Here is a 13,080-nt window from a genome sequence, read left to right on the forward strand (position 1 = left end):
TTTTTCAACTCTTTTATATTTCATAGCACCGCGAAGTAATTCCAGCACGTCCGGGTATTGAAAAGTTCAAACTTTTCGATCCGAACGTTTTCTGGTTCTCGTACAATTCAGCTTCGAAGTTGCTTGCAGTAATTCAATTTTCTAACGAAAAGAGGAAATTTCAAGCGGCAACAGAGCGACACGTTCTTCGCAGTATATAGGCGAGTATGTGCTCGATTAGAGAACAAATGAAGGGCTTTCAAAGGGTCCTTTCACGAGTGTCTGCAAAAGTACTAAACGGAACGGGCGAACGGAAACAGCAATTATAAACGTTTCACCTCCCCTCTCGAAAACGACCAAGCATTGCTTCTTTGAAAAGTACGTAAGAAATCTGGAAAGTGGATTATAATAGAACTGATTGAAAGATTGCTTCTAAAAATCGAGTCTTCTTTCCTTCAACGATCGAACGCTTCGTTCAAACGGTTCAGTAAAACAAAAGAGATTCAATCTCTGTTTGTGAAAGTAATTAATATCTCCGAAGTGACATCATTCGAATATGATACATAGTTCCAGAAAAGTATGACTATGTAATATAGAAAATATCGATGCTTTGAATCTCGAAAATAGTGACCTTAAGAGGGTGTTCTAGTGTGAACCTTTAAAAGAATCCATTTCTTTTTTTTTTGCATTTTCTTAAAGAATATAGTTTGGAAAATATATCTGCATAACCTTAGGCATACACTCTTAATATTGACGAAATTATGGCTGTTCAAAGACACGATGGTTAACGTTATTGTTATAGGGATACAAAACTTTTAAAGCGTTTTTCTCGAAATCATGTTTTACAAAACGGTGTCCACGATACAACAAAATCTACTTGACCAATTGGCTTAAAATTTGAGATACACATTCAGTAGATATATGGCTATAGTCAGCCATATATCTACTGAATGTGTATCTCAAATTTTACTAAAATCAACTAAAAATTTTTATATTTTATATTTTCTTAGGCCCCCGAAGTTAAAAAAAAACATGAAAGAATCATCGATCTAACTTCAAAGTGCTGCTATTTTTTTAATTATCGACATTTTTCTTTTGTTCTATCAGTTATGACCAAACTCATACTAATTAAAAAACTTTCACATTATTTCATTTCAAACAAATAGCTGGAATTATGGTCACCGTGGGAGGACCTTTTTTTAAAAACGACTGTGTTTGAGAGTATGCAATGCCACCAATTTTAACTTTTTTTTAAAAAACGCGCTTCGCACTAGGAGACCCCCTTAATACATTATTTATTGAAACCAGAAAAATAGGCACCATACCGTCATTGTTTATCGACTGGGAGTCTATAAATCGTATACTATCAGTAATAATAGTATTTTACTTGTTTCTTCAAATTTTTTTAAAAAAAGTATGTTTCTTAATTTCTACGTTTTACATATTTGCTTATTTATGTCTTATCAATGTTCACAATTTTTTGAACAAGGTCCCTTTAAATATGTATGCTACTGGCTGAGACACAATTTCGATCATTCTAAAAAAAAATCAAGATCGTAATTACGGTATGAACCAAAATGAAAAGAATATAGTGAAAATTTACAAAATGAAGACATTTTGAATTTTAGATGAAGATCTTTTTGACTTTTTTCATGTTTAACAAGCTAGAAAAAAAAATGAAAAAAATTCTTTTTTTTATAATGTTGATTTACATCATAATCACAATCCAAAACCAAAACAATGAAACTCCAGACAAAAATATCCCCTTAAAGTGATCGAAATCAGTTTTAATTATTTCGAAGTCAATTTTAATTATCTTCACTTAAAAAAAATTTGGAGTATTCATAAAATATAAATAAATATATATGCAAAATTTCGAAATTAAACACCTTATACCTTTTTAGGGATTCTTGTTAGAAAAAAAGACGAAGACAACGAAACTCTAGATTAGAATATATCCCTAAGGTGATCGAAATAGAACAACCTGCATAGAGAAATTTCCCCCCCAGCGAAAAGTATAAAAGAGCGACACACTGATAAATCACTATTCGTCGTACGTAACTGAATTCCCGGAAGCTCTATCCCCGTGCTGGCACAAGAGAGCATAAAGCGCGGGACAACTTCATAAGCGCACCGAAAATCCATCGTTATAAGGAAAATCGCTTCGACCAAATCCACCCTCGTCGCCGTTTTAGGATGAGTTGAATTATTCATACTGAAAGCCACTTACTTTACATATTTGATCAGTGCATGCCGTGCGAGGGGCGCGGGCAGGAAAGTCCCGTTTATGCATGACAAATCTCCCTTGGTGTCGTCGTCGTACGTCGGTGTGGCATTCGCCATCTCCGTGCTCTTCTTTCCGCCCAGCCTTTCGAACTCCGTTCCGTCAATTATGGGTTTACCATGAAGATGGGATCCACCGGAATTCCGTCGCTCGATTTCCCCGTGACGCGGCAACACGGATAATTTCAAGCCCGACGTCATGTAAGCGTTGTAATCCTTCAGCGTCCTCGCCAGCACTTCGTTCTCCAGGTCGAGAATCGGCAGATCCTCCTCCGTTCGCGAGTAACCCAGCATCTTCTCGGCGTCGTACCTCGAGCTACCGAACCTTGTCTCCGCCCGATTGCCCTGACCCTGCGCCTTCGTTTCGGAACTTTTGCTCGACGTTCTCGTCAACGTGCTGCCCAGAATACGGTTCTCCAGACTCGCCGGGTCCTCCATCTGCGTCCGGGAGATCTCCTTCTCCAGCTGCTTGGAGAATTCCCTCTCGACCGTGTCCTCGTAGCTCCTGTAACGCGAGGTCGTCTGAAACGATCGCTTGGTCGCTTCGGTGGTCAATTGATCCTGAAGATTGGACGACGCGGTGACGTTCGTGACGTCGGCCAGGGAACCGTTCAACGGGGACTGGTCGTTTCTCCAAGTCATGTTCGAAAAATTGTAGTTGGAATCGTTGTCCTCGAGCTTCCCGAGGAGCAGTGCCGCCGGTGCATCGTTCATTCGTCTCTTGAACTTGGTGATTCTGTGTCCCCCGAGTTTCTCCTCGTTCTGTCTGGACCTTTTCCGTCCGCGTTTTCGATCGCGATTCTTCCTCCTTCTTCGTCGCTCGGCGCGATACCTTCTCCATTGGGAGTCCTTCGACTTCTTCGACTGGCTGCCACCCCTTTTCCCTCTTACTTCGTTCTCGCGAACGGACTCGCCGGGTTCGCGTTGACGGTCCACGTCGGTGACTTTTGACTCCTTGCCTCTGCGACGTTTCTTACGCGTCCTGTCGCCGCTATTTCCCTTTCGACGACTGGTCGATGTTGTCACTGAAAAGAACCGTTTTTCGTCTGACGTACTATCGGGAGACGAGATATTGGCACACTAACAAGAGAAGGATCCCAACTGACTGACTTTGATTTTAACGGGTCTTTGCAAGGTGATAATATGGTGTTCGGTAACCCTTGCAAAAAATTTTAATGGGAGACTCTAAAGGACAAAATAAGACGAAAATCAAGAACATCAATTTCTTGATTGAGACTTCGTTAAAAAGTTATTAAAAAATTTCAAATCATTCTGAAAAAATTATTTTTGGTTGCGGGGGTCAATTACAATCATTTTTGGTGAATACTCATACTCCCGAAATCCTACGCACTTTTGAGAAAAAAAATTGTGTAGATAGACAAATTTTTCGACAAAATTAAAAAATTTTAAATCATTCTGGAAAAATTATATTCGGTTTGGGGAGGGGCAATTATAATCATTTTTTATGAATATATACCCCCGAAATCCTACGCACTTTCGAGAAAAAAATTCTTTTCCGAAAATATAATGTAAAGGTAGAAATGTTGCCCTGAAATTTCATGCGTATGTTTAAATCATAACTTCTGAACGGACAAACAACGCCTATTTTGGTAAAGAATATGTAGAAATTCCAAGAATGTTCGAAAAGTTGTTTCTTAATCCCGTAAAATGAGAAAAAAACCATAAAAATGGTCCAATTTTCAAACGACCATAACTCCTATAATAGTGAACGTATCTCATTGAAATTTAGTTGTGAAGTAGAGCTCATGGATACCTACAAAAAAGTACTAAACAAAATTTCCGTAGGATGTCAAACGAATTTATTAAAAATGAATAATGAACTTTTAAGAAAAATCGACAAGGGGTAGGTGTTGAAATTTTTCGGCGGAATTGAAAAGTTTCAAATCATTTTGAAAAAATTATATTCGGTTGTGGGGATTAATTACGATCATTTTTGGTGAATACTCATACTCCCGAAATCCTACGTACTTTCGAGAAAAAAATTCTTTACCAAAAATATTATTTGTGGCCAGAAATGGTTCACCGAAATTTCATGCCTAAAAACGTTAATACTTTTTAACGGAGTCTCAGTCGACAAATTGGTATTCTTGATTTTCGTCTTATTTTGGCCTCTAGTATCTCCCATTAAAATTTTTTCCAGGGGTGATAGGGAATACCCTGTATGTAGATGTTCCTAATGATATGTGTAAAATATTGGGCGTAGATACTGAAAAATTTTTAAAGTATAAAGAATTAAAGTTATGGACCATATCCATATACCATTAGTATAAAAACTAGATGTGGAAGTGACGTTGAGGGGATGAGAGGAATACCTAACTGGTAAATCCAAGGTTATGGGTTTGATTTCCGGTTCAGTGATAATATACTTTGTTTCAATTGTAAAAATTTGTTACGTTTACAGTGCACATGATGCTGGACGATAATTGTAATATATGCAATAAAAACACGAATACTGAGAAACATAGATGATAACAATAATTGCTAAAGCGTATAAAAATTGCCCATATTATAAGAGAGTTTTAGCATTATATTAATTGTATATTGTTATGAATCGTTGCTTTAAATATTGAATAAGATGCATTTATTAATACAATAAGGTTTTACAATAGAAAAAAATATGTACCATTTAACCGGAAATCGAACCCATACATAACCTTGTATTTATCTATAGTCTTCTCACCTTCTTACTTCAATATCTTCTGTCTATACTAATGGTGTAGACATATGGTTTATAACTTTAATTGTTTATATCTTTAAAATTATTAAGTATCTACGCTTAATATTTTACGCATATCATTAAGAACATATGTACTATCACCTTGCAAAGACCCGTTAAACTCGAGCTTGGATAGTTGGGGTCCTTCCCTTGTAAATAAATCATTTGTACGCTCCTCCCAATCCCTTCTACTGTTTAGGTTCTTGGCTCAACCGTGATTTATGATCGATTAAACTAACAATAACCGAGAACCTAACAAGTGGAGGGGATTACTATGCGTTCGTGAGAAGTTAGCTAGTTGAAGGAATGCGAGTCTAATCTGCTTAGATCCCCCACTCTAGTTTAGAGTACGCACAGTACGTGGATCTTGTGATGTTTAGTTTGTAGATAGTGTGGCATCATCTCGTCTATCAATAGTACATACAGAGATGTGAATATAGCAGGTGTATAATAACGTAGAGTGGAAGGAATATTGAATCAATAGGAGGGTGATAAAAAGTTTTAATAAAGCATCATTCTGTAGAGCCCAAAGAAATGCAAAAGTATTATTTACTAAAAATATGGTAGGACAGTTATGAAAATAACAGATAACACGGACGGTACGTATTGAAAGGCATTTAAATGATTTAAACTCCGAAATGAATGTACGAAGTATAAAAATTCGAAGGCTATTTTGTAGAAAAAATTGTATTGTGTATAAAAATAAATTTCCAGAAATATTAAAATATTTGCTACGACCATTTAATTGGAAACCCGTCCATCACGAGTCATATTTGTAAGCTTATTCAATGCAATGCTTTCATGCTTTCAATTATGCACAAATAAAATATATTTAATAGCACAACTGAATATTTTGAATATAGTATTTCACGTAACGTGACGTTGGGCTGTCATGAAAATTAACACATTACAAATGTGTGACATGTGGTAGCGACCGTGCTAATTCAGAACCATAGAAAGCGAAAAATAAAAATAATAATATCAATGTACAAATTCGAGGAAATATGTTCGTAATTATACTATATTGTATTATTTTCTTGTAAATGTATCGCGATGAATTTGATGTTTCGTACCTATATATTATCATAATATTCTTCCACAAAATACAGGTATCGAGTTTTATCTACAAAAGGGCGTTTGAATTTTTGCATTTCATATATTCATTTCACGGTTATGATCATTTGAAGTCAACGACTTCCAATTTTTCGCTCCATGCATCTTCCACATCCTTGCATCATTCTACAATTTTGAAAATAACCTCGGTTCAAGATTTCATACCGAATTCTAACACTCTGGTAGATCTTTTCTCTGTAAAATGGTGCCAAGTATATTAAAAAATATGAAATTATGTTGTTTAAGAAGAGAATGTGTTGTTGTGTACAACTTTTTTCTAAATAAATATACCCTTCTGCTTATATATTCTGCTTTTAATGTAATTGAACAAAATGACTAAAAAACGACCTTTTAATGTATTTTTTAAACTAGGAAAGTAATGTTAAATCTGCAACTCACGACATGATGGCAGAGTGCATATTGACCCTCGAACCAAAACGAGTTTGACATGCCTGAATTATAGGGTCAAGGTAATTGTACTTCAGTTTTCTGGTTCGAAACGGGCTTTTATACGGTAATTATGTTTTATGTCGTTGAAAACATGCCATGACTGATGTAAAAATCATTGTTGTTGATACCACATAACAGGTGGTCAATACCAAAGCATAAAGTATAAAGCGAATTACTTTTTACACGATTTCGTTATAAACACTGATTCAATAATTTCAAATCGATATTACTACTTAATAACAGATCGTTCGAATGAACAACTGAAATAATATTGAACGAATAAAATAATAAAGAGTAAAGTAAGAGGTAAAATATAACATTCTCAGTAGAAAAGTTTTAAATATAGTCAAACTTGGTTATAGTAGCAAGAACGGTACTTCGATATTAATTAAAATTTGTGAAATTAGACTTGCTATAATGGGTGCAAATAATTATAATTATTATCTTAAATTCTAGAATTGCTTCAAAAAAGATTAAATTATTCTTATTTTCTGAACTTGTCATCTCTTTCAACTTGTTACTTGCATTTCTATAAGCATTGTTATTTATTATTAAATAAGTTAGAAGGATTTTTATTTATCGTAAAATATAATTTCGCAATTCAAATAATACCGCGTATCGCCTTGTGTGAAATTCTCTGTATCACTGCAAGTTACAAATCTGTTTCTACTGCATTGCATTTACTTAGTAAATATTGGTATCTCTCTAAATTGATATTAACGAAATATCCTATGGTGAAATAGCTATTTATAAAGTTAAAATAATAGTTCCAGAATATTATAATTATTTCGATAAGGTGAATGTATGACAATTTAAAACAATCGTTAATGAACTTTGGCTTCGAAAATAAAACAGCACAATATGATGAAAGGTTGAAACACACATTTTTTTTATTGTATTCTCAATTATTCTCAATTATCCCTATTGTGCATTCATTCGTTTTCATAATGACATAGCACAAATAATGAACATTTTTGAATATTCATATCGATGTTTACATTTAACAAATTCATTTTTCTGCAAAACTGATCTTTAATCAAAAAAAAATAAATAATACAGTAAATTATTGATACAGTATAAATGGTATTTAATCGTTTGCAATCTCATTTTATATTAGAGTAAAAATCAATTTTTAAACCAGTTACGCTTCAATTACAAAGAATTCTAATGTAATAATATATGCAATAATAATTTGATAATTCTGATCGTGTTAACGTTATTCAGTAATTAACCGTCAGTAAATACCGATTGATTTATTAAGAAAGAAAGAAATCATACGTTTCAATCAATAAATCCGAATTGATTTAACGAAGAAAAAGTATATAAAACCACGCAATTAAAATTATTAATACTACCCGAAACAATTAAGTATATTTCCGAAAAATTAAGGAAAATGAGCCAATTATATAAGAATCGACAGAAATATCTCGCATTTCATACTACAATACTTTTAATGAATATTAAATTTATATAATATTTGAATTTGTTAAATGTTAGATGTTTTACTAAATTGTACAGTTATTTAAACTAGTGATCGTGTAACTATTTCGAGTAGTATAATTCTCTAAAATTGACTCGCATTTCAGGAGAATAACTGTGGTGCCAAGTCCAAAGGAGAGATCATTCTTGGAATTTGTTTTTAACACTAAACCCACCACGACAGGTCAAATGGCCGTTTTTAAATTTTTGTTTAGAATTTCTAACATACAATGTTATTTTAGCGTCATTTAATTTCACAATGTTTCTTATAGCATACGTACTGTCGCGACGCTAAGCACGTTCACTTTTAATAATTTCTTTTCTGCAAATGGCGCGACTTATTCAAGTGGATCCTTATTCAGGTAGCCTGCGTATGTTTAGCATTTTTAATAAATATTTCGAACGACCCAGGCCCCGAACGAAAGTTGAGAAAAACCCCAAAATTGTTAAACTTCTGGGTGACGCTCTCGAGCGCTGACTTGGCACCTCCGCCCCCTTCGAAATTGTGCGTAACGAAGCAACCATGCGAGGTTAATTGGTAGAGTTTTTCACCCTTGTGGATGAAATTCTTTTTTACCATGATCAAGCACACAGTTAGCTAGAATTTAAGTGTTAACTGCTTTCTTGAAAATACAATATTTAAACCAATCCTTGCATCCAATTTATTATCCGAAATTTACAATTAGTCACACAAGGTTAATTGTCACGTACACGTTCATTTTTATTTGGAATTAAATATAATTTCAATGCACGTGTACACGACATGTACAACATATTTTTAAATATTCACTTCTATTCTTATTGTTTGTTTTCTGAAAAAAATATTTAGTCTGTCTTGCGTACCATGATCGGTCATTTGACTTTGAACGATTTACATTTTTTCGTAAAAAAGCAGATAAAGTTTGGAATCAAATTCTGGTTAGTTTCCGGTATAAATAGAAAATATATAGCAAAGACGAAAAGAAAGAATCTTCAATTTCCACAGTCTTAGAATAGTCTAACAACATATATTACAAGTAATTGAACTTTACACACGTACAGTCCCGAAACTATTAGTGTTTTCTCCATAAGCGAGCCACTGTTAGAAGTGGCAAGGCCTCTCTTTTAAAATGATTTTTGTTTTATGTCGATCTGACTTTCCATTTTGGAGATATCGTAATTTAAATGAAGGAGTAATTTTTCAAATTCTATTATCTCTGTCTTCGTTTAACGCGTCAGACTTCTCTCTCGCATGTGCGTCGTGACAATCGTGACCGAGTGACGTAGTATTTACTATTTACTACGAGCACGTACGGTCAACGACCTTGCTAAGGCCGTAGTGAAAGTTCATTGACCTCGTGGCATCATCAGTGAAAAATAAACAAACGCTTCGAACCCTTATATCTCCGGAACTAATTAGGCTATTGACTTGAATGTTCACTCGTTTTAAAGGGCTTTTCATCCTCTGTCCGATGAACATATCAACTATCATTATTCATGCTACCTTCTATGTTTATTTTTAAATTTACTTTGACTCTATGCATCCAAAAAATGGTGTGATATAAAACTGGAATATAAATTGTTTATAGGGTGTTTACATAATTAATAACCAGCATTTTTTCGTAAATAATAGTTTTCTCTGGAACTAACTACGGTATCGACTTGAAACAACATTCATTTTTAAGGCCATTTTATTTTCTATCCAATGAAAATTAAATACGCACATTTAGAGTAAAGTTATTGAATATTTTTGTACAGATTTTTAAGATTACCTCCACCTTATGGATATTTTACATGCGAAAACGTGCTTTGCGTGTATTACGAGTCCATTTAGAAAGCAACAGAAATCATATTTGGTTGGATTTGAAGAACAAACATGTATACTCACCGATATTTAGAGCCGACCGAATGGATGAGTTGGACGAAGCACCTTCTGGTGAAACGAGGACCTTGTCCCTATTTCCGTCAGCCCGAAGTACCGTTTCCGCTTCCGTCTCCGGCACCTCTGCCGCGTTCCGGGACGAGAGAGAACGGCCGTTCTCATCGAGAACGCCCTCGCGAGACAGATCCCAGCTAATGGACAATACAGCCAACCGGTTTTTTTTTTCTCTCGACAAAATGAAAAGACCATACTTCCCAACCCCGACCATCCTCCTTTCAGCATGCATAACATCGTATACCTTTCTAAGTCGCCCTCTGCTCTATCGACCCCTGTGCCTGTATTAAAAATACTGTCGCGACAACAGCTTACTGCAAATTCTCTCCAAAAACAACTGATCGTTCGTCGCGCTCACGGAGCACGTCTTGCATCGATTTCATCAACTTAAAAACTTGTAACGTTTTCGTTTTCCGCGCGTGGTAATTGGACGCGATTTAATCGCGAATGGAACAGCGTCAGAGCTCTCGCAAAATACACGATAGCTACAGTGAGGAGCAAAACTGAACACATATACGACATTTTAACAAAAATAATTTTTTATTCAATATTTGCATGTAGAATACAAAAGAAATAAAATACTTGGTATTATCTGCAATCTTTCGACTTTTCAAAACAAATTTAATATTTGTGATATCATTATTATTTCGCTTCGTACAATTTTTGTTCGTGTAGTTGGTTTTACACCTCAACTAATTTTGAGTAAACATTTCAGATTTTGCTACACTCAATATTTCATCCATAATAACCTGGATAATTACTTCAATATGTTTAAACATACTTAATATTACATTTTCGCAATACTCTGGTGCAATAGAATCGCATCAATATGTCATTAAACCATTATTTAAAGATATAAAGAATAATATCATTTTCCAATCAAAATTGAGTTTATGAATGCAAGTGATTATTAGAAAATTGGCTGTTAGTCAGAAAATTGTACATAAAATACGGAGAAAATGTAATGAAGTCCCTGCATCTTTTGAAGGCCATTCAAAATTACTATCTTGTCAGGGAAAGGGAAGATTGACAAGATATGTTACTTCAGAAATTGCAACAACAGCATCAATGACTGCAAAGCTATTAAAAAGCGATATTGGAAAGGAAACTAATAAGTGGAGAGCTCGAAGAGCATTAAAAGAAGCCAATTTTACAGCAATTGAGATGAAAAAATATTCTGCCCTATCAAAAAAGAATGTCAAGGCCCGACTGAATTTTTCAAAAAAACATTTAAACTGGAATATGGAGCAATGGAAAAAAAGTAATTATTTCTAACGATTTAAAAATTAATCGAATTTCATCGGATAGACGTTATTGGTGTTGGAAAAAGCAAGACGAATCTCTTTTATCGCGTCATCTGAAGCAAACAATGAAATTTGGTGGTGGTTCACTTACAATATGGGGGTGTATTACTGCGTACGATGTAGGTTCAGCACATCGAATAGAAGATACGGTGAACCAGTATACGTATAAGGATATTTTGGAAGAAAGTTTACTAGAAACAATTGAAAATATGCCGGTAATAGAGTGTGATGTTGTATTCCAACATGGCAACGTGCCCAATTGGCTGCAAACTCAACTATTTAAAACCATGGAATGGCCTGCTCAAGGCCTAGACATAAACCCGATTGAAAATGTCTGGACATACTTAAAAATGAAGTTGGAAAATAAATATAGTACTCCCTCAACAACGATAACTGGTTTGTGTCATAGAGTACAAGAACAATAGTATTCTATTACACCAGAGTATCACGAAAATGTTGTATTAAGTATGTCTGAACATACTGAAGCAATTATCAAGGTTAAAGGTTTATGAATAAAATATCAATTGTACCAAAATTCGAAATGTTTACTCAAAATTAGTTGCGATGCAAAACGGAATAATAATGGTATCACAAATTTTAATTTGTTTTGAAGAGCCAGAAGATTGTAGATAATATTAAGTATTTTGTCTTTTTTGTATTCTAGTATGCAAATATTGAATAAAAAATTATTTTTGTTAAAGTGTCGTATGTGTGTTCAGTTTTGCTTCTTACTGTATTATTCAACGAATAAAAAATATAATATTTGTAAACACAAAAACTGATAGTTCAATGCTTGACTACTTGAATAGTTTAGAGTTCAAGTGAAACATGTAAAGTTCAAATGGTTTGGCACGAAAGTTAAAAAGTTTAGGTAATATTTGTAATTCACAGTTTTAAAGGTTTATAACGTAGTTTGTTTCATAAGCCCAACAAACGTATATTTTTTAGTTACAGGAGTGATAATTTCTAAATTTCTAACATGGATTGGCTTTCTTATGCAAACGTGATTTAGTTAATATGGGATACTTGATTTTTAAAATTTACAAAAAACTGAGTAGTCTTCTTCTCTCGTTCTGCCATCATACTGTCCTTTAATCTTCAATATACAGGGTGCTCGGCCACCCCTGGGAAAAACTTTAATGGGGGTTTCTAGAGGTAAAAATAAGACGAAAATCAAGAATAATAATTTGTTGATGGAGGCTTCTCTACTGAATTCTTTTCTCGAAAATGCGCAAGATTTCGGGGGTATTTCTATTCACCAAAAATGATTGTAATTGACCCCCACAACCGAAAATATTTTTTTTAGAACGATTTGAAATTTTTTTTTTTCGTCGAAAAATTTAGGCACCTACCCCCTTCGATTTTTCTTAAAAATTCCTTTTTCATTTTTAGTAATTTTGTCTGACGCCCTACAGAAAAGTTGTTTAATACTTTTTTGTAGGTACTCATGAGCTCTACTTCAGAAAAAAGTTTCATTGAAATATATTCACAATTGTAGGAGTTATGGCTGTTTGAAAATTGGAACATTTTTATTGGGTTTCTCTTATTTTGCGGGGTCAAGGACCAACTTTTCGAATATTTTTGCGATTTGTACATATTCTCCACCAAAATACGCGTATTTTGCTTTTTTAAACATTAAAATCGTCCAAACCGTTCAAAAGTTATGGTGTTTTAAAGATTCGCATGAAATTTACGGGAAGCATTTTTGGCCTGAAATTATATTTTCTATAAGGAATTTTTTTCTCGAAAATGGTTAGGATTTCATGGGTATATCTATTGATCAAAAATGCTTATAATTGACCCCTGCAATCAAAAATAAT

At 34.1% G+C, this 13,080-nt stretch overlaps 1 protein-coding gene across 4 annotated transcripts in view; it reads right to left on the reverse strand.

Annotated features, from left to right (window-relative positions):
* Positions 1-13,080, reverse strand: part of LOC143342733 (uncharacterized) — a 164,410-nt gene that overhangs the window by 91,625 nt on the left and 59,705 nt on the right. For all 4 annotated transcript variants that reach the window (XR_013079855.1, XM_076766913.1, XM_076766914.1 and 1 more), the window contains exons 3-4: positions 9,909-10,093; positions 2,210-3,287 (exon numbers count right to left, since the gene is read on the reverse strand). Coding sequence is in view for 3 of the 4 variants with exons in the window: in XM_076766913.1 (XP_076623028.1) it covers positions 2,210-3,287; positions 9,909-10,093 (1,263 nt within the window). In the remaining variant the exon portion in view is untranslated. The remainder of the gene's footprint in view (positions 1-2,209; positions 3,288-9,908; positions 10,094-13,080) is intronic.

Source organism: Colletes latitarsis, chromosome 6, assembly GCF_051014445.1.
Source record: "Colletes latitarsis isolate SP2378_abdomen chromosome 6, iyColLati1, whole genome shotgun sequence".
NCBI classification, from domain to species: Eukaryota; Metazoa; Arthropoda; class Insecta; order Hymenoptera; family Colletidae; genus Colletes; species Colletes latitarsis.